Here is a 21,322-nt window from a genome sequence, read left to right on the forward strand (position 1 = left end):
CCCTGGGAGCCAAGCTTACTCTAGCTCAGGTGGTGCTGAGCTCCCCGGGTGCACTCACGAGCATGTTAACTCAGAGAGAAAGCCGACCGTGGTGAGAGGTCGTGTTTGTAAAACAGTGTTTGAACCACAAAGAGCAACCCAAGACACCCAAGTGCTTGTCAAAGTGGCTGAGAACATGGTGCGGGAAGTGCTGCAGAAGGTGAAAGAGCTGGATCCGTCTGTGTGCCCTTTAAGGAGGGCTTTCCTTGAGGTTAGTGGAAGACTGTTTGGTAGGGCTGGAAGGACAGAGCCTTCTGCACCTTTTCATCCAGATCTCCAGGAGGAAATTGGACTGGTGGCTAGAGAGATTGTAGCAAGAGTTTCTGATAACTCAGGCAAGTGTTTGGTTTCAGCTCGCTGGACAGGTCGGAGCCAGGGTCTTCCGCCAGGAGCAGGGAGCAGCTCGTTGCCAGAGGAGCTGCCCGAGCTGCCAGATGAGGGAAAAGCAGGTTCAGCAAAGCCAGTTCACCACCAAACAATTTCTGGGACTTCTCTTGACAAGATCGCCAGAGGTCCTGTTGAAAGTGTTTTCTCCACCTTGGACTCATTCGTAGCCTTTCAATTTGAAGAGCACTTCAACTGTCAATTTCCTGAACTCCTGAAGCCTCCTGTTGAATTTCTTCCTAATAGACAGGTGCACTCTCAACAAAGACCTCCCTGAACCCAGGCAATTCCAGAACTCAGCCATCATCTCAGCTGCAGGGCTAGTAGTCCTCTGTAAGCTTTTCCAGCACACTGTCCCAAAGAGCGTGGCCCTTGACTGCTGAGTACTGCAACTGTCCAGGAATGATTGGAATAAAAAGATGATACGCCTAGGCATTAATGTAACCATTTATACACCTGTGGCCAAGGTGCATAAAGATTAAAGCCTGGGTCAGGCACAAGAGATGCCTCCCAGGCCAAAGGAGCCTGTCTCAACTGCATGTGTCTCTCCTGTGCTGCAGGAGCCTCCTGCATGCGTGAAAGCATGCTTGCAAAGCTCTAACAATGGCAGCAGGTGGCCCGCGGCCCCTGGAGGAGGAGACCATCAGCATGAGCCCGGGACTGCTCCCGCCCGAGAAAGAAACACCGTGCCCAGCATTGCTCTGCCGCTGGGGAAGAAAGAACGGGGCACGCTGAGCACTCCTGCAACCGCCCTGCCTTCTTTGGGAGCACGCCGGGCACTGTGGCCCTGAGCAGCCGAGGGGCGGTGGCAGGCGAGCTGCTGCAGAAGACAGCGTCGCTGCCAGGCAGTGTATGCGTGGAGTCGCTGGTGAGTGTGTTGTTAATGGGATGTGTGTGTGTGTGTGTGTGTGTGTGTGTGTGTGTGTGCAGGCTGGAAAGTGCCTGCCCTGCGGGAGCAGCAGCCCCATGCAGATGTCCCCCAGTGCCTGTGCCGTCTCCCATCGCGAGTGGCCGGGCCGCAGGGCTGCAGCGGGGCCAGAGCTGGGCCATGGGCACAACTCCGTGGCCCCGGTGGGGCTGGTGCCGGGCTGCCGCCAGCCCAGGAGCAGATTCTGTGATTCTGTGATTTGCAAAAGGATGACTCCCCCATGCCCTCACACTGACCTCTGTCCCCGTGGTCACGGAGCAGCAAGCGGGACAGACCTTAGGACCCTGGGAATCCCCTTCCCCTCACAGCCCACTGCCCTTTCCTTTAAACACCTTGGTTAGGTTCAAGCTGGTTTACAGGTTGCCTAAGAGTCAGACCCAGTCATAATGTTAGCTTCAAGTGCAGTGGTTACCTTCACGCACATACGAGAACTCTGGTGAGGCCCTGCTGGACCCAACCAGCTGGTAGACGTGTGTGCTTGCTGCCTGAAGGCGTCATGGTTATCAGCGTTATAATGCAGTGCCTGATGCACACACTCACATGCTCTCCTGCTGCAGAGACTACTTAATAGGATTAGGGCTTTTGCCCTATTTGATTTTTTTTTTTCCACACACTCACTCACTCTCTCACATTAGTCATTGCCCTCGTGTTTGCCAGTAAGCTTCTTCAATGGTCTGCAATTCTCCCTGAGTGCAATCTCACACAGACATCGTGTGCTGAGGCTGCCTGAGGGGCCCCTTCACTTTGTTCCTAACTCATGGTCCCACGGTCCGGGATGCCAGGCTGTGCCTTGTACCTGCTGCCAACGAGCCACACGCTGCCTACCTGCTGCCGGACGGCATGGCCAGCAGCAGGGTCCTTTGCCGGCGTTTCCTGGTGCTGGGATACCCGCGCTAGTTCTTTCCAGGTTGTATTAGTCTTCTGTAATGTCTCACATTTGTTCTCCACTTGTGCAGTGATTAAACGCTGTAATTTCTTTTCTAAATGCTTTTCTAAACCATTTTCTCCATTTCAGCTTCCTTCCCATCGCTGTGGGCTTCTTCTAGGAGATTTTCAGCCTCCTCCAGTTTTTCCAAGGCTGCCTAAAGGCAAGCTGCCTAGTAGCCAGCACATGGCATCTTGGCCCTTTCCTGTCTTTAACTTATTCATATTCCTCCATTTATCATGCTCATTCCAAATTGCATCCCGATCTCTGCCATGGTTCCCTACCCACTGCGAGTCCCACTTTGGGTTTTTCCACCCCTCTGCCTGAAAGCTCTCAGCAAGGCCGTTTCCAGGCTTCTTGAGCGTTATGATCTCGGGAGGACGGCATGGCTAACGTATCAGAATCCCACTTCTGACATCAAATATGTGACGCGCCACTAGAGGGGCGCCTGGGAGTCTTTCAGATTCCGGGGTTAGTTGCACTGAACTCGGGAGATCGTCATTTGTCAGATATAAGAGTTTATTAGAGCTAAGTGGTTCTACACATATGATGGGACACTGGACAACACTAAACAATTAACACCAGACAATCTACAGGGATAACAAAGCCAAAAAGTATAGTAAAGAACTAAACATGGAATACATCTATCAGAGCTCTATAGTTAAGCCACGGATGTGCAGTACAAAGACTGTACTCAGATGCACGATATAATAACCGCTCTCGCCCTTTCCTTGTCCTTATGGGCCACCCCTCCGGTATAGTTTTCCCTGGATTGTTCTCACCATGCTCGAGCTGCGCCAAGATGATTCAGGTTCTCCCTGGCAGTTGGCATCAGGGCCGTCCTTGCTGACGGGCGGGTTGTCGGGTCCTCAGACCAGCTGACGGTGAGTCCGAGTCCACACAGAGGTATGTGGCTTACTTTCTTTTATCCTTCCTGAGCTTAGTTCATTATTCAGTCGATCACTGCCAGACCGCAGTTGGACAATAGAACAGATGTCCTCAGTCAATAACAGTATGGATACCAACAGGATGGTCAACAGAATGCTCAGCAGTATGGTCAACAGCTATCAGTATGCACATTCAACAGGTAATCCAGTAGGAAATTCCACAGTACCTAGATGCTTATGGTGTGAGTCTGCAGTGTCACTTCTCCTTTGCTGACTAGGTTTGCTCCACACTCGTGGGGTCACTGGAGGGTGACGGCAACCTCACAGTGTGGAGGCTCTGGCCGTGGTGCAGCCGGGGTTCCTAAACTCTTGGGGAGCCCCCCAGAGCAAACCCCTCTTCTATGGGCTGCACCATCCTGAGTCCCACGCTTGCCTGTGTGGCGCCTATCACTGGGCTATCAAGGAGTAATCGGAGAAGGCAAGGGGGTTCCCAGCACTTGCCCTCACACCTGTGTTACTGAGCACAGTTCATGTCCCTACATTAGACTGTCTGCGGAGTGAAGCCTGTTGTGCTTCAGAGTTCACGCGAAATATTTCCATGGCCAGCAGTCGCTTGCCTTCCATAAATTCAGCACAGCACGAGCCCTGCAGCCCGCTGCAGTTGCTGAGCTACCACAGAAAATTGACAGGTGGTAACAAGTACGTTCCTGTCCATGTTCATAGACTCCACTTCATGCTCAGAGTGCGGAGGGTTGGGGCTTTCCTCGTTTTCTCTCGGAAAGACACGGAACAAAGACGAGGTGAGGACTGGTGTGGTGGGCCAGGCATTCTGGTGTGGACACGACTGCCAGGCTCAGAGGCGCTGTAAGGTATGACTCATGTCCCTGGTGCTCACTGATGGAGAAAAGCAGCATCCCTCGCCGCAGCTCTGTGCCTTGTGAGGAGAGGCAGAGAGTCTTCTGAGCCTTTTGAAGAGCAGGCAGGCTTAGGAAAGGATCAAGTAATGGCATGGCAGGCTGGTGGCTCCAAGGAAGCCGTCCCAGGAGCCACCTCTTGCTTCCTCATGACAATGGGGCTCCAAACTCCTGCTCGCTCTCTCTCCAAGTTGTGGTTTTCTAAGCTGTCACCCAAAAAGGGGGCAAAGGCAACCCTGGGTGACACCCTTTCTTCTAGGGGCCAGTCACCAGGTAGTTGCCTGATGCAACTACAGGGCTGTCACTGTGAGAGCGCAGCCACTTTGGGGTTAGTTGCTTCACGAAGGGGATGAGAGGCTCGCTGAGGAGAGAGCCTGCTCTTGCCTGACATGAGACTCCCATTGGCGGAGGTCTCCTTAAAGGCTGCCCGGGTCTGCCCCATCCTAGAGCCTCTCTGAAAGCATCACCGGAATGGAGGGGGCTTACCCTGTCAAGGTGCAAAAGAGGAAATGATGGGTCAGGACACCTTCAGACTCTTGTCTGGGTCTGTACTTGACACAGAGCTTGCTCCCCCATCCCAGTCAGGCTGGCAGCCTGCAGCAGCCTTCTTCAGGCTGCACTACATCGTGAACGTCGTCACCCTAGGCAGCCACTGACTTCCAGGGCAGGGCCTGATGTTTGAGGTCTGCTGCACCGAGATTCATGACCTCAGGGTGGCTGCAGCTCCCTCTGTTTTAGAACATGTCCCCTGGCTGACTTTTAGAAACACCAGCAACACTGGACTCCTTGATGGGAGAAACCTCCAACGCCTGTATCCCAGGCGATATCCCCTTAGCACCAGTTTTTCCTTTGGCAAATCACAGGCAGTTCTTTAAGGAATGGTCTGGTTCTGCTTGGGATCTGCCGGTCTCTGGGTGGAGAGGACGTTTGTTTTAGGCTTGACTGCTTGAGGCACATCCAGTGAGTACTTGGCAATGAGTAAAACTAGCCCAAGTGAAAGAACGCACTCACTCATCACTTTGTCCCTGTTTCTGTTACAGGAGGTTTAAACGAAGAACTGCATCCTCAAACACAGGCTACCCTGACCGTGGCTGTGGCTGAAGGAGCAAGAATGGCATACACAGCCGTGACACATGACAGAGGTAGACCTGAAGAGAAAGGTGCTGCAGTGTGGGAGGAGCCAGTGTATCCTTTGGGCAGCTCCAGCAGCCGTAGCGCATGCAGCGAGGAGCTAGCTGGTGTGATGGGCAGTCTGCCCTGCTCCAGGACTAGAAAAGTCATTGCAGAGAGCAGCATGAAACCCAGTGGCTCACCAAGTGTTTTCAGCTCAGCAATGAGAGGAGACACAGCTCCACTGAAGCCACCCTTTGCATCGCCACCCGCAAGCGCGCAGTTCTCTCTGGAACTGGAGCGGCGGGGAAGGGGAAAAGCACCTCAGGGTGACGGTGGATTTCAGAGAGATGCTAGACGCATGGGACCACAAAGGGAGTTAGTTACCTGAGAAGTTCCCTGGGAGCCAAGCTTACTCTAGCTCAGGTGGTGCTGAGCTCCCCGGGTGCACTCACGAGCATGTTAACTCAGAGAGAAAGCCGACCGTGGTGAGAGGTCGTGTTTGTAAAACAGTGTTTGAACCACAAAGAGCAACCCAAGACACCCAAGTGCTTGTCAAAGTGGCTGAGAACATGGTGCGGGAAGTGCTGCAGAAGGTGAAAGAGCTGGATCCGTCTGTGTGCCCTTTAAGGAGGGCTTTCCTTGAGGTTAGTGGAAGACTGTTTGGTAGGGCTGGAAGGACAGAGCCTTCTGCACCTTTTCATCCAGATCTCCAGGAGGAAATTGGACTGGTGGCTAGAGAGATTGTAGCAAGAGTTTCTGATAACTCAGGCAAGTGTTTGGTTTCAGCTCGCTGGACAGGTCGGAGCCAGGGTCTTCCGCCAGGAGCAGGGAGCAGCTCGTTGCCAGAGGAGCTGCCCGAGCTGCCAGATCAGGGAAAAGCAGGTTCAGCAAAGCCAGTTCACCACCAAACAATTTCTGGGACTTCTCTTGACAAGATCGCCAGAGGTCCTGTTGAAAGTGTTTTCTCCACCTTGGACTCATTCGTAGCCTTTCAATTTGAAGAGCACTTCAACTGCCAATTTCCTGAACTCCTGAAGCCTCCTGTTGAATTTCTTCCTAATAGACAGGTGCACTCTCAACAAAGACCTCCCTGAACCCAGGCAATTCCAGAACTCAGCCATCATCTCAGCTGCAGGGCTAGTAGTCCTCTGTAAGCTTTTCCAGCACACTGTCCCAAAGAGCGTGGCCCTTGACTGCTGAGTACTGCAACTGTCCAGGAACGATTGGAATAAAAAGATGATACGCCTAGGCATTAATGTAACCATTTATACACCTGTGGCCAAGGTGCATAAAGATTAAAGCCTGGGTCAGGCACAAGAGATGCCTCCCAGGCCAAAGGAACCTGTCTCAACTGCATGTGTCCCTCCTGTGCTGCAGGAGCCTCCTGCATGCGTGAAAGCATGCTTGCAAAGGTCTAACAATGGCAGCAGGTGGCCCGCAGCCCCTGGAGGAGGAGACCATCAGCATGAGCCCGGGACTGCTCCCGCCCGAGAAAGAAACGCCGTGCCCAGCATTGCTCTGCCGCTGGAGAAGAAAGAACGGGGCACGCTGAGCACTCCTGCAACCGCCCTGCCTTCTTTGGGAGCACGCCGGGCACTGTGGCCCTGAGCAGCCGAGGGGCGGTGGCAGGCGAGCTGCTGCAGAAGACAGCGTCGCTGCCAGGCAGTGTGCGCGTGGAGTCGCTGGTGAGTGTGTTGTTAATGAGATGTGTGTGTGTGTGTGTGTGCGGGCTGGAAAGTGCCTGCCCTGCGGGAGCAGCAGCCCCATGCAGATGTCCCCCAGTGCCTGTGCCGTCTCCCATCGCGAGTGGCCGGGCCGCAGGGCTGCAGCGGGGCCAGAGCTGGGCCATGGGCACAACTCCGTGGCCCCGGTGGGGCTGGTGCCGGGCTGCCGCCTGCCCAGGAGCCCGAGGCCAGGAGGGCTCGGCGACACGATGGGGCCTTTCAGCTGCCCACACCGCCGGGCTGCCTCCATCGCCAGCTGCCAGCAGCTTTGGCAGAGCAGCGGGGACAGCGCTAGGAGGCCTCCTTCCCAGCCAGCATGCCCAACCCCAAGCATTTGCCTCAGCCGTCGCGGTCATCCGTGCGAGGGGAAGGCAACATATGACCCCCCCTTCCTCACCACATCCCCACTGGCCTCCCCAGCCCGGCCCCCCCCCCACCTCCAGTCACATCACAATGCGGCCGTTGTCGCCGCGGGAACACGGATGCTTCCAAGGACTCGGTCCCACAGAGGCTCCAGTGCTGGCCACGGTGCGACAAGGTGTGTAGCAGGGTCGGCCAGCAGCAAGGGCCAGTGAGGCTGGGGAGAAGATGCCGGGGAGCTGGGCGGGTACAGGAGGGGCTGTGTGATGGCTCAGAAGGCATGGCCCAAATCCACGGCAGGCCACGCTGGGCTCAGGCCAGCTCTCACTTTTCTCTTTTCTCCACTTGCCTGCCGCCCTGGAAAATGGACTGCCGGTGGGAAGGAGCCTGCTGCGGGCAGGCCTATACACTGTGCGCCACGTGCCCCGGGCAGGGAGAGGACAAGAGGCCCTGGGGCCAGAGGCCGCTGGCTTCATGGCCTGCCCTGCAAAAGCCTCCTTTTCTCTGGCAGGGTTTGGAGATGGACGGCCTGGCTGGCTGGGGCAACCCAGAGCCAATGGACTGGCAGAGCTACGGCTGCAGTGGCCAGGTACTCCCCCCGCAGCCAGCTGGCTGGACCATGGGGACAGATGGGGCCGTGGTTTTCCGAGAGCAGCCGGACGGGAGCATGGCAGCCAGCCTCTTGGAGAAGAGCTGGCCTCGCAGACGACTGGGGGCAAGTGGGACAGCTCCTGCAGCTGCAGAGGGGGAAGGTGGAGACACGTGCCTGGCGCCAGGGCCCTGACGCCTCCCAGGCCCTCTGCCAGCTGCACGGAAGCAAGTGCAGGACCAAGCAAAGCCCAGCAACGTGCCCACCCACACGTGCCTTGCAGCCAGGGACAGAAGCACACTCTGCAGGGTCGTTCCTAGGGGAAACCTTTGCCATGGCTTCTGCGGGCACAGTCTTCTCCCGTCCGGGAAAACGAAGGGCTGGTGGGAGGGTGCCTGCCGGCTGTGGGCAGGCAAGAGCACTGCCTGCGCTGTGCACCGCTTGGCCCAGGCAGGGGGAGAAAAGAGGCCTTGGGGCCAGAGCCTGCTGGCTTCGTCACCTTGCCTGCCAAGGCCTCCTTGTCTGTTTCAGGCTCTGGGGAGCAGCGGCCTGCCTGGCACTGATCAGCCCGAAGCCATGGACTGGCAAAGTTACAGCTGCCAGGTACTGCCCCTGCTGCTGCCTGGACGGGGACGGATGGGGGCTTGGCCCTTCCTGTTGCTCCCGCGGTGGTTTCCGAGAGCAGCCAGGGGGGATGGCGGCAGAGGAGTCGGGCAGGTCTCCCGGCCATGGGCGCTGGGGCAAAGCTGCCCGACGCGCAGGAGCGCCAAAGCCCTCAGGAGCCCCTGTGCCTGGCCATCAGCTCAGGTCTGCGCAGGAAACCTCCGGCACTGTGGCAATGACAGCAGCTCTTGTAGGAAAACTGTCTGGGGAGCTGGGAAAAAGGGTGGTGTTTCCAAAGGCTGCACCCACCCCCAGCTGTTGCCCGGAGACTCAAGGACTGCCAGGGCTGTTGCTAGAGGGAACATTTTCTGTGCCCAGGTGCTTGGGGAGAAGCAGCCGGCAGGCCTTGCGGGAGGCCATCACGGCTGTGCCCTCCCTCCCGGGTGGGCGCTGAGAGCTCAGCTGCTTGCCAGCCTCTTGGAGAGGGGCTGGCCTCGCAGAGGACTGCGGGCAAGTTTGGGGTAGCTTGCAGGGGGAGGAAGAGACGCCCTGGGGCCAGAGCCTGCTGCCTTCATGACCTTCCCTGCAAACGCCGCCTCCTCTCTTTCAGGCTCTGGGCACAGACGGGCTGGCTGGCGGCGACCGGCCAGAACCAATGGAGTGGGAGAGCTACAGCAGCGGTGGCCAGGTACTCCCCCCGCAGCCGGCTGCCTGCCGGGCACAGACCAGGGCTCGGTGCTTCCTGTTGCTCCCAAGCGTGTCAGCTGGGGAGAACAGCCCAGGAGGCATCCTCAGCACCCTGCAATGCCTTTGCCTGTAGATCACTGAGCAGCCTCCTCCTGCTGCAATTGCTTCCGAGGCAGGAGGAGCACTCGGGGACGAGCTCTCAGCAGTGCTGATGGGAGGCCGTCACTGCTGTGACCTCCCGGCTGGGCAAAAAGGCCACAGGCACTTGGCACCCTCTTGCAGAGGAGCTGGCCGCTCAGAGGATTTGAGGGCAAGGGGCACAGCTCCCCTGGCCGGAGAGGAGCAGGCGGTGAAAGCTGCCCGCAACAGGAGCCCTGCCACCTGCCAGGCCCTCTGCCAGCTGCACAGAAGCAACGGAAGGAGCAAGGCTGTCCTGGAGAGCAGCCTTCCCGATGCTCCTGGTAGCTGGGGACAGGGACAAAGGCAGCACTTTAACTGCCTCTTTGCCCCGCGTTGTCTCCAGCTCTGAAAGGGGTCGGCTGGTGGGAGGCAGCCTGCTGTGGGCAGGCAGGAGCACTGGCTGCGCTGTGCACTGCCTGCCGCGGGCAGGGGCAGGCCAAGAGGCCCTGGGGACAGAGACCGCCGGCTTTGGGACCTTCCCTAGCAACGCCTCCTTGTCTGTTTCAGGCTCTGGGGACCAACGGCCTGGCAGGCTGCAGCCAGCCCCAACCCATGGACTGGCAGAGTTATGGCTGCAGTGGCCAGGTATTGCCCCTGCTGCCGCCTGGACGGGGACAGACCGGGCTTGGGCCCTTCCCATTCCCGTTGCTCCCGCGGTGGTTTCCGAGAGCAGCCAGAGGGGATGGCGGCAGGGCAGTCGGGCAGGTCTCCCAGGCATGGGTGCTGGGGCAAAGCTGCCCGACGCACAGGAGCACCAAAGCCCTCAGGAGCTCTCTGCCTGAGCCCCTGTGCCTGGCCATCAGCTCAGGTCTGCGCAGGAAGCCTCTGGCTTTGCGGCGGGACTACCAGCAGCACTTGCCGGGAAGAGTCTGGGGAGCCGGGAAAGGGGCTCTGGGAAACGGCATGCCCGCAACCCGTTCCTTTTCCCTGCAAATGCCTCCTTTTCTGTTGCAGGCCAAAACGTCCTTCACCCTGGCTGCTGCTAGGAAGGGCTGGCTTTCCGCAGGCCTCCGGCGTTAGCTTTTTCTTTGTTTAGGTAGACTTTTAGGGAAGAGAATGTTTGTTGGTTTGTTGGTTTGTTTGTTTTAAATATATATTTCTGTGTAGTTCTTTAAGTGTTGTGTGTTGTCTTTAAGTGAGCTCCAGTCCCAAAAAGCATTCAGACTGCAGGGATGTTCACTGAGCTTGGCTAAATAGCCCCATGATTTAAATTGCCCTTTGAGACATCACGTGCAGGTCAGCTGCAGCAGAAAGGTATCGGTAGACCTTCACTTGAAACGTGGCTGTGGGGATGCTCGAGGGGGAAAGACCAGCAAGCGGCCTCCACCGGGGTAACTCGGAAGCTTTCATGATGGCCGAGGCAGCACTGACGCACAGTGCCCATGCCTCTTCAAAGGGAAGCTGTAGGGCCCCCAGGACGTACGGCCTGGAAAGACGAAGCGGAGCTCTCAGCGACTCTCTGTGACTGCGTCTCTCGGCACGGGCCTGGACACTGGGAGGAAAGGCCTTGCGGCGGAGGGGTAGGGGGGTAGGGGGCACAGTTTCCCAGGAGGGACGTCGTGAAGAAACCGCCTGCTGCCAGGAATCGCCGCCGTGCTGGCGAGCCTGCTGGAAGCTGCTGTGTGCCCCCGCAGTGCCCGGGGCCTGGAACAAAGGCACAAAGGGAGGTGCTGCTGGTGTTTTGGAGGGTGGGGGATTTCATGTGTTGGGGCCCGTTCGGTCTGCTTGAGTTTTGGGACACTCCTTTCCTGGGCCTGGGGCCAGGCCTTGCCGTGCCTTGCCGGACCCTGCCTTCTCCTCGTGCTGCCGCCCGGCTGCCGGTGGGTCGCGCTGGCTCTGCAGCCCACGGCTCTTTGCGGAGCTGCCTCTCGCTTCCTCTCCCAAAGAGCTCGAGGAAGGGACAAGCTGAGCACTGCGCGCAAAGGCTGGGCGAGAGGAGCGGGCGGTTGCCAAGGGGCAGCCCCTGTCCTCAGGGCTGCTGGGGGAAGGCAGGTGTGGGGCCTGGCGGCCGGAAGAGGAGCTGCTAGCCAGGGCCAGCAGCCGCAGGCCCCTCCAGCCACGCCACCTCCCCAGGGCCGGCAGCGCTTCTCCATCTCTCCAAGGGGCCGGGCAGCAGAAAGGTCTCTGCCAGACCGCCCGGCCTGGGCTGGGGACAGCCCCCCTGCTCGGCTGCGCAGGCTGCCGTGAGCGGGGCAGGTGGCAAGGGCCTTCCGGCCTCCTCCGCGGGCTGCGCAGGGGCACAGGCGCAGCCGGCGGCCCATGGGGCTTCCCATTTGGGCAGCTCCCAGGACAGCGCACTGTGTCCCACCTGCCGCCCAGGCTGACCCAGCGCCTCTCCTTGCCCCTCCCCCAGGAACCTCTGGGCACGCGCACAGCCACCCCCAAGCCTGCACACACAGCCCCCACAAACCCCCTGCACACACGCGCACACACGCGAACGCACGCGTGCACGCGCAGAGACACGTCCGCAGACCCCCGGACGCAGAGCCGCATGCGCTTGGCATCCTCTTCACTGCCAGTGGCCGGGGAGGTGCGGGGCTGCTGTGCTGTTTCAGCCCCTTTCGCCCAGTGGGTGCCGCTCCGCCTGTCAAAGCCCCAGGGTTGGCCCCATGGAGGCTGGAGGGGGCGGAGCTGCTGGGCAAGTCCCCACCAGGTGATGCCCAGGGCTGCTGCGGCCCCGCGGGCCAGCCCACGAGCTTTGCTGGGCTGAGGCCTTGGCTCAGCAGGTCTGCGACAGCTCCGGGGGTCTGCTGGTCAGGGCAGCCCCGGGCCCCTTCGCCCCTCTCCACACGCAGCAGGCCGAGGCAACCCATGCGATGGGCGGCAGTGGATGAGCCGTGCGCAGGCTGGGCTCAGGCACGGGCCATGGCGCCTGCAAGGTGCCCAGCACGAGAAGAGAAGGAGCCCAAGGGGACACCGGAGGCTCCCAGGCCACACACAACTCACAAGGGGTCTGCTAAAGAGCTGCCGCCCGGGGAGCGGGGCAAAAGTGGCGCTTGGGGTAACTGGGCTCCCAAAGATCACCCATCGACCATGTAAAGCACACCTTCCAGGGTCAATGTAGACCAACCATCTCGATTGTACAACCAATCGAGGTTGTAAGTGGAGTTGCAGAGCAGTGAGGAAAGAGGAAGGCGTGAAAGCATGCTTGCAAAGCTCTAACAATGGCAGCAGGTGGCCCGCAGCCCCTGGAGGAGGAGACCATCAGCATGAGCCCGGGACTGCTCCCGCCCGAGAAAGAAACGCCGTGCCCAGCATTGCTCTGCCGCTGGAGAAGAAAGAACGGGGCACGCTGAGCACTCCTGCAACCGCCCTGCCTTCTTTGGGAGCACGCCGGGCACTGTGGCCCTGAGCAGCCGAGGGGCGGTGGCAGGCGAGCTGCTGCAGAAGACAGCGTCGCTGCCAGGCAGTGTGTGCGTGGAGTCGCTGGTGAGTGTGTTGTTAATGGGATGTGTGTGTGTGTGTGTGTGTGTGTGTGTGTGTGCGGGCTGGAAAGTGCCTGCCCTGCGGGAGCAGCAGCCCCATGCAGATGTCCCCCAGTGCCTGTGCCGTCTCCCATCGCGAGTGGCCTGGCCGCAGGGCTGCAGTGGGGCCAGAGCTGGGCCATGGGCACAACTCCGTGGCCCCGGTGGGGCTGGTGCCGGGCTGCCGCCTGCCCAGGAGCCCGAGGCCAGGAGGGCTCGGCGACACGATGGGGCCTTTCAGCTGCCCACACCGCCGGGCTGCCTCCATCGCCAGCTGCCAGCAGCTTTGGCAGAGCAGCGGGGACAGCGCTAGGAGGTCTCCTTCCCAGCCAGCATGCCCAACCCCAAGCATTGCCTCAGCCGTCGCGGTCATCCGTGCGAGGGGAGGGCTAACATATGACCCCCCCTTCCTCACCACATCCCCACTGGCCCCACTGGCCCCGCCTGCCCCGTCACACCACAGCTCTGGGTTGGAGGAGCTGGCAGTTGCAAAGGGGCAGCCTCTTTCCATCAGTGCTAGTCGAGGGAATGTGAAAAGAAGAGTGAGGTGCATGTAGACACATTGATAGGCTTTTAAATGGGAAGTGTTTGCCCACCACCCACCAATGGGGGGTGGAGCCTTCCTCTCCTCTACAGCGGCTCCAATGTTTTATGAAATATGCATTCTATCTTCAATGTACAAATCGTTTTATTAGTAGGTTTGTGACCCTGCATGCCTTTTTTAAACAGACCATGTGTGAACATCCAGGAGTGAACAGGAGCGTGTGTGTACTGGCTGTTTCGCTCTTCAGAGATTTGGCCCACTCTTGCTGCCGAAAATGTGCTTCCGGAGAGAAAAAGATGAACGAGAGAGTGTTGGAATGTAATCTCCATATCTCATGGAATACTTCAGGGCAACCGGAGTTAGTTGTAGTAAGGAGCAGAAAGTTGAGGGTGTTTGGATAGGAGTTGGTGGTAGTTTCTCAGTAGGTGGTAGAGTTTTCAGGTGGTTTAAATCCATATTTATTTTCCCCAAAGCTGAAGGGCTGAGGATTCAGAGAACTGTTTGTGTAGTATTAAGCCTGAAAGAGTAAAGAGTTGTTTGTGTATTTATGGCTTTATCTTGCTATCTAAAGGCAAGATAATGGCATCTGGTTTTATTTTCCAAACCTTTCCTTGAGGACACTGACGACTTGTAGAGGACTGAAGGTGACAAAAAGAGAATTTTTCAGTGGACTGGTAAAATATCACTCCAGCTTTCGCTGGCAGAAGTGTATTTGGGAAGAACACGGATTCAAAAGAATGTCTGGAAACATTGTATATAGACTAGAAGTTTACTTGGAACATGGACAGGATTTGATGTGAAACAGTATAAAGACATAGTAGCACCGGTGTGGCCATGATGTCTAAGGACAGAGTAAGCAGAGGTACCGTCTTTTATTAGACCAACTAGTGTGGTTTGCAAAAGAGCCAAGCTTTCAGGCACGCAAACCAGCTTCCGGCCTGAAACAGACGTGGCAGTTTCAAAGGAGAACAGAAATTGAGAAAGTCCCGCAGGCTTTTGAGTAGATATCTATCAGCTAGGTCGCCTTTGAGAGAAAATGCAGCTGGTAAGTGTGAAGTTAGAGGGAATATGAATTTGGAAGAAAGCAGAAATGATAAGATACTTGTCATCTTGGAGAACGAGAAGGAACATTTCCTGGCATGTTTAAATTATTAGCTTAGATGTAGGCAGAGAAAGAGGTTACAGGCTGTGGGGCGTGGCCAGGGGGTAGTGTGGAAAGCGTGGGAGATCATACTGCGGCAAAAAAGCAGGATCTCCATGCTGTCTGCTGTCTTAAAAAGATATGAATTTTCATTCCTAGCTTTTTATCCTGTCTGGTTTCATCTTGTAAACCACCTACGGGTCATGGGAAGAGACTCTCCCTTTTGAAGAAGAGGGGCTAGTATTTGGGGAGGTAAGATGCAGTGATGCAGTGGTAGAGGTGTACTGGAAGAGAAGACACACCAGCGCCTCACAAAAGCGGGGAACACTCTGTTTATTATACTCAAACACGTGGTGGTCCCAGACATATGAAAAGTACAGCAGTCTTCCCTCCACACACACCGTATGGGCCTGAACCAAGCTCAGTAACACAGATGGGAAGGCAAGTGCTGGCAGTCCCCTCTCCTCCCGGAATACTCCTTGGTAGCCCGGGCCTTCCGAGTCCATGGGAAAAAATGCACTGTGGAGCCCTTCCCTCAGGTAGGCTGGTTGAAGAGAAACTCCTGCGCCTCCGCCTCTCTAGTAAGGCGCAAAGTCTCGTCAAACTGTTGGAGTAGTTGCTGCTGAACGTTGTGATGAACGGTAAGTCCCAGCAGCAGCAGCAGAATACCAGGACGTAAAAGCAGCCCTTGGAAGTAAACTATTCTCTGTGGGGTGACCATTTCTCTCAGTGCTCTTGCCGACTGTTAGTTCTCATCACTGCTGTCAGAAGAACTGGAGCCTGGAGCTGCACACCTCCTTAGGACACCCTCCACCAGCCGCCCAGCTAACGTCGTCTCTCCTGACTCCCATTGCTCCGGCTCGCCTGGCACAAGCCTTACACGCATGGGTCTCCGTCGGGCTCCTCTCTGGGAAGGGGGCTTTGGAGTCGCTGGAGGAACGGGCTGCCTGGAAAACTGCTGGCCCATGGTGGGCAAGGCGTCTTGCATGCTCCCTGGCCTCTGTTTCGGTAAGGTTTCCAACACAGATGTGCAAAGTCTTGATGTGGTTGCTGAGGGGTAATTCAAGGGCTTCTGAAAGCCTTCTGGTGGGCTCTGAGCATCTTGTTCAGAGCCTCCGAGGACAGACTGCAGGAGAGTACGTGACAGTTCCTCTTCAGATGGGCCTTCTGCCTCTGAAGGCATGACCATTCCCGGGAGGCTCAGAGGTGGGAGCTTCGTTCTTGGTTGACTCTTTCCTAGTTTTCTGGCAGGGATTTTCCTTCCTTCTGGCCTTCGCAAGTCCTGCCCCGGATAGCTCTTGTCCCAGTCTCTGGGGCTGGGCTGTTTTGCAACCCACCACCCACAATTCCCTCCTAAAGCAATGGCACTCTCAGGTTGACTGCATTGATCTAATAGCGACTCCGCTAGCTCACTCTCCGTGGTGCTTTCTTCTGAACTGTCCTTTGGATGCATTTCTTTGTCTAACTTCTGCTGCTGCTGCTTCAGGGCTTCAAGAACATCATGGACAGCAATTTGAGCATACACTTTTAGTTCTGAATGGAGCTGCTGAACTTCAGAAATGGCATTTTGGACGCTAGCCCTTGCAAGCGTGCTACTCTCTTGTGATCCAGCAGCAACTTTGTGGACCGGTCGTGACACAGGGGACTTTCTTTTCTTTGTAGCCTCTGGTGTCCTATGTTCAGCTGCTCTGGATGTTCCTTCTACTTCCTTTGTGGCCTGGCTTGAGAAAGGGGTGCAGGATGGCTGCAGTTGTCTCTCAGAAAGTGTCTCAAGGGGCAGCTTCAGGATTTCAGAAAATTTGCCCTGGAAGTGATGTTGAAACTGGGAAGCTACAAACGATTCCAAGGTGCACCCAACCCTCTCCACAGCATCTCTGGCAATTTTGTCAAGAGAAGCCAGAGGAGGTAATTCAGCTTCTCCCAGGCTGCTTTCTCCAGACGTGCCAGCTCGCATGGCTCCTGTGGCAGTGAGCTGCTCCCTCTGCCTGGCCCACAGCCCGCGCTCAGAGGCATCTGATGTGCTGCATACCAAATGCTTCCCAAAGGAATCGAGAACGGTTGCTACAATCTCTGAGGCCGCCCCTCCAATTTCCTGCTGGAGATCTGGAGCAGCTCTCTCAGAAGACTCTGCCCCTCTAGCCCTCCCAAAGAATGGTCCACTGATCGCCAAGGGAGCCCTCCTTAAAATGCAGACTGACTGATCCAGCTCTTTCACCCTCCCCAGCACTTCCTTGACCACGCTCTCAGCCACCTCTTCCAGCTCCTGCGCTTCTGTTACTGTAGTCCATAGCAGCATAGTCTGGACTTTATCAGGCGGGCCTTCATTTGCAGACCTCTGGAACAGAAACCAGGAGGAATTGATGAGTGAATGTGCTCCTTGACTTGGGCAGGTTTTCCTTCCCCTCCTCATGGCCTGCTAACTAGGTGGCTTTCAAGCAGTCAGGCTTGAAGAAGTGTAGTCTCAAAGCAGACACAGCCTGAGTCCAAGCAGAAAGAGGCCGTTCCTTAGAGAGCTGTCGGGGATGTGCAGAAGGAAAAGCTGTTGCTCAGGGGACACCACCTGGGATACAGGTGTTGGAGGTCTCGCGCAGCTAGCAGCCAACCGTCGCTGGCCTCTCTCAAAAGCGCTCACAGGAGGTTTTCTAAAGCAAGGGGTAGGTACTGCAGCCAGCCTGGCTCTGAGTGTGGTGAAAAAGAGGAATCCGGCCCTGAAGTGGGAGCTAGTGGCCCCTTGGGGACTGTTGACCATGGCCAGAGGACGTTCACTAGGCAACAGTGGGCCTCCTCAACAGCTGCTACTTCCACAGGACTCATGCTCTACACCGGCGGGAAGCAAGCAACACAAAGGACACAGGAGCAGGAGCAGGTTGAGTTATTGTACAGGACTGTGTGCTCTGGGCTCTTCTGCCATGGTTACTGTCTGCTCTCAGGACACTTCTGCCTTTTTTCTCAGGTTCCTTTGCAGCTCTGAGGCAGTACTGAGGTAGGATGCCAGCCGCATGCAAAGTGGGGCGTGAGTTGTAAGCCACGCACAGACCCAGGCAACGGCCTCAACTTGTCCTCCTCCCTCATTCACTCTTTCGGACCTTGACAGGTTGACTACTGAGCGAATGGCAACACGTTCACCAAGGAGAGAGGCCTGTGGCTGCCCCAGTCAAGCAGCTGCGCTTCTGAACACTCAGACGCTTGGGTGCTTTGCGAATAAAGCCCTCCTAGCAGAAAGCTGCAGGAGTGCAGCAAGCGTGTGGGCAGCGTGGGGAGTGATGGTGAGGCAGGAAAGGCTCAGGACAAAGAGAAGAAACTCAGCTGGACCCGGTTAACAGATACAGCTCAACCACGTCACAGCACGACAGCTGCTATCTTCTGAGACATAGCAGGAGGCTGCTGTCATACCTGCCAAAATCTTCTGCTCTCTTTCAGGTCAGCGTCGCTGTCTCCTTCGCAGGCTCCTGAAGAGAAGCATTTGCTTGTCTCAGGACAGAGACACAGCTCTCTCGAAGAATCCTCCCTACTGCTTTCTGCAGCAAGAAACAAACAGCCATCCCTGAGTAACTTCCAAGCCTGTAGCGCTCCCTTGGCAAGGCGGTGTGGAAAGCAAAGCGAGACTTTGTCCCTAGGCTACAAAGACTTCCTGCGGAGAGTATGACTGACGCTCACCACTGGCTTAGAGACATTAGCCTGTGGAAACCTCCTCTGGCTGCTGCTTAACCTTGCTCCTCAACTCAGGTCAGCGCACAGCCTCCAGCCCTCCCCACTGCTTCCCCTCAGCTACTGTGACGGGAGGAGCCAGCAAAGCAGCCACAGCTCCGTCAGGCTACAGCTCCTCTCTTGGAGCCTCCTGCAAAGCATTTCTGAACTAGAGCAAAGGCGAGCCCTCAGAAGGAAGCAGAGCAGTGCCTGCAGTCCTGGCAGGCAACACAGAGCCTTAGGGCACTCTAGTCCAGGCTTGTACGCACCTTGCTTGTCAGTGTCTTGGGCCTCAAGCGGCGGCTCACTCCGGTTGCCTTCAGGACTCTCAAGTTCCTGATGAGCAGCCTCTTGCCAGCTTCGCAGCTTGCTGCTTGATAGACATTCTTCTTCCTACAGGAGGGAAGACATGCATTACAGAACAAGATTCAGCACACAACAGAAAGAGGCAGGAATTGTGATTCGGTGCCCACAGTTCGGCGGCGGCGGCATTAGCAGAGCGAATCCCCAGCCACGCAGGTGCACACTGGGACAGTTGGCTCCAAGACAAGCTGAAGGTTTTCCTGGGGACTGGTGTCAGTGGGAGGCGGAAATAAGAGCCCCACCGGTCAGGAAGGCCAGAGCCCTCCTCATTTTTCCAACACAAACCCTCCCAGCATGGCAACACCCCTCCCTGCTTCCTCAGGGCATTGCTCAGGACACGCCCTGACCATCCACCAGCAGTCACAAGCTGGCAGAGGCTGTGTGCGTGCCAGCACCCCCCCACCCCAGGAGTCCGCAGCGCCAACGCACTGCCACCTAGCAGGCGTGGCCACCCGCACCCACCCAGCGCCTACTCACAGGTCTCCCTTTGAGAGCTCTCCGAGTAGCATCTTCTTCCTCAGATGACAAGCTGTGCCATGTGGCTCGAGCCATGACCTGCCCGCTCTCCCTGCAGAGCACTGAAGTACGCACAGCTCTTCTGGTCTTCTTCCCAACAGCTGAAGGCTCACTCGTCTCGGCAGCTCCTACCAAGGACAGGAAGTACAATTCCCGCCTGTGAATGGTCTCCGTGGCAAAGTGTGTTGGCCACAGGGCTAAGCAAGCCCTCTTTCCTGCTCGGAGGGCACACGTGCAAGAGCCCAGAACAACCGTTCAGAAGAGCGTCTGCCTGAACGAACGCCTCACAAAGGACGCAGCAGCTGTGACTTAGGTGCAGTTTTGTCACCAGCAAGCACAAGGCGCCTGTTCCACAGCTGAGAGCAAACACGCTGGCTCCTGTTGACATGACTGGAGAAATCTGCCTCTAGATGTGTGTTAGCCTCACGCAGTCTCTTAGCTGACTTGAGCTGTTCTTCTGGCTGCCTGGCTGTTTCTTCTTTCCCAGCTGCTGCTGTTCTCGCTCAGCCTGCTGCAGGAGGCCCTTCTCCTCTTCAAGAGCCTCAAGCTTCTCCATCCTCGGCGCAATCATGGCAAGAAACCTTCACAGACAAACACAGATGGCTCAAACACAGCACCTGCAGCTCTCTTGCCCAGACCATTTCCTCTTTTGCCACTGGCATCATCCTGCTGTGGGGGCCCCGCCTCAAGCGCCCCAAGCACCTCCCAGCTGCCTTGGCCAAGCTCCACACACTCATGCTGCCACTCGAGGCACAGTCAGCATCTGCACCCGCTTGACTTAGGCAGCGTTTCCCGGAACACAAAACTCCAGCCAGCACCACGCGGAAAGGCCACAGGCCCACTCCTGGAGCAAGGCTTACTTGTCTTGTCTCTTACCTGGCCCTCATCTCCCTCTCTCCATCTCTCAGCCTCTCGCTTTGCTCCCGCAGGAGCCACTCTCGGAGGTGAGCAATGTCCCTCCCTTCTGGCACTTTGGGGGCACCCTTTAGTTGCCCTGCTGGGCAACGGCCTTGCCATGGTGCCTGTGGCTTTCTGCCAAGACAGCAAGGCCCAGCGGTGCTGTAGGCATGTAAACAGCTGCTAACAGCTTCCCCACAGCTGCCCAAGCACTCACATCTCTGCTGTTCTCTGCTGACCCACACCATCAGCACCATCAGCAAGCCCTGCGGCTGAGAGGGGGCCATGGTGGGACAGGGCACGGGCACCAGACGCTGCCCTTGCCCTTGCCCACCAAAGGCAGCTGGAGTGAGGGGGAGCACAGCCCTCTGCCATGTGCTTCCCTTCATGTTCTTCTCCCCGCAGATTGTTCAAGAGTCTGAGCAATCTCCCTCCCTCCTCTTGCTGGCTGCTACTTCTCAGCACCCATCTCAGAAGAACAACTGGAGCCTCGAGTCACACACCTCCCTCACCACTCGCCTTGCCCCAGCTTGCCCGCCACAAGCTTTACATGCATGCATCTCCGCCGGGCTCCTCTCTGGGAAGGGGGCTTTGGAGCCGCTGCAGGGACGGGCTCTCTGGAAAGCTGCTGGTCCATGCAGGGCAAGGCATCTCAGCATGTGAGATGCTCCTTGGCCTCCGTTGAGCTAGGGTTCCCAGCACTGAGCTATAAGGTCTTGATGTGCTTGCCGAGGGGTAATACAAGGGCTTCTGAAAGCCTTCTGGCGCGCTCTGAGCATCTTACGCAGAGCCTCCGAGGACAGACTGCAGGAGAGTACGTGACAGTTCCTCTTCAGATGGGCCTTCTGCCTCTGAAGGCATGACCATTCCCGGGACGCTCAGAGGTGGGAGCTTTGTTCTTGGTTGACTCTTCTCTAGTTGTCTAGCAGGAATTTTCCTTCCTTCTGGCCTTCGCAAGTCCTGCCCCGGAGAGATCTCCTTCCCACCTCTGCGCCTGGGCTCTTTTGTGTCCCACCTCCCTCAATTCCCTCCTCAAGCAACGGCACTCTGACGTTGACCGTGCTGATTTAAGAGGAAATCCACTGGCCCACTCGCCACAGTGCTTTCTTGTGAAGGCTTCTTCAAGGAGCTTGCCTCTGCATGCCTTTCTTCTTCAAGCTTCTTCGGCGTTCCACGACTATCGCTGACAACAATTGCAGCATACCCACGTAGTCCTGAATGGAGCTGCTGAACTCTGGAAATGGCATTTGGGATGCTACCCCTTGCTTGCATGCATGCTACCCTCTCGGGATCCAGCAGCAACGCTGTGGCATGGGTGCAATGAGGGCAACCTTGTGGCTTCTGGCGCCCAGAGTTCCCATGCTGAACGCCTGGCTT

The 21,322-nt window shown here is 57.1% G+C and overlaps 1 protein-coding gene across 6 annotated transcripts in view; it reads right to left on the reverse strand.

Annotated features, from left to right (window-relative positions):
- LOC138061525 (uncharacterized) overlaps window positions 1-19,710 on the reverse strand; it is a 273,086-nt gene extending 253,376 nt beyond the window's left edge. For 2 of the 6 annotated variants that reach the window (XM_068912720.1, XM_068912719.1), the window contains exons 1-3: window positions 19,010-19,695; window positions 18,439-18,562; window positions 17,876-18,000 (exon numbers count right to left, since the gene is read on the reverse strand). In XM_068912720.1, coding sequence (XP_068768821.1) covers window positions 17,876-18,000; window positions 18,439-18,562; window positions 19,010-19,084 — 324 coding nt within the window. In that variant the 5' untranslated portion in view covers window positions 19,085-19,695. The other 4 variants (XM_068912718.1, XM_068912712.1, XM_068912721.1 and 1 more) reach the window with 4 other exon arrangements.
- Between the last annotated feature and the right edge of the window lie 1,612 nt (window positions 19,711-21,322).

The sequence above is a fragment of the Struthio camelus genome, chromosome 18 (assembly GCF_040807025.1).
Source record: "Struthio camelus isolate bStrCam1 chromosome 18, bStrCam1.hap1, whole genome shotgun sequence".
NCBI classification, from domain to species: Eukaryota; Metazoa; Chordata; class Aves; order Struthioniformes; family Struthionidae; genus Struthio; species Struthio camelus.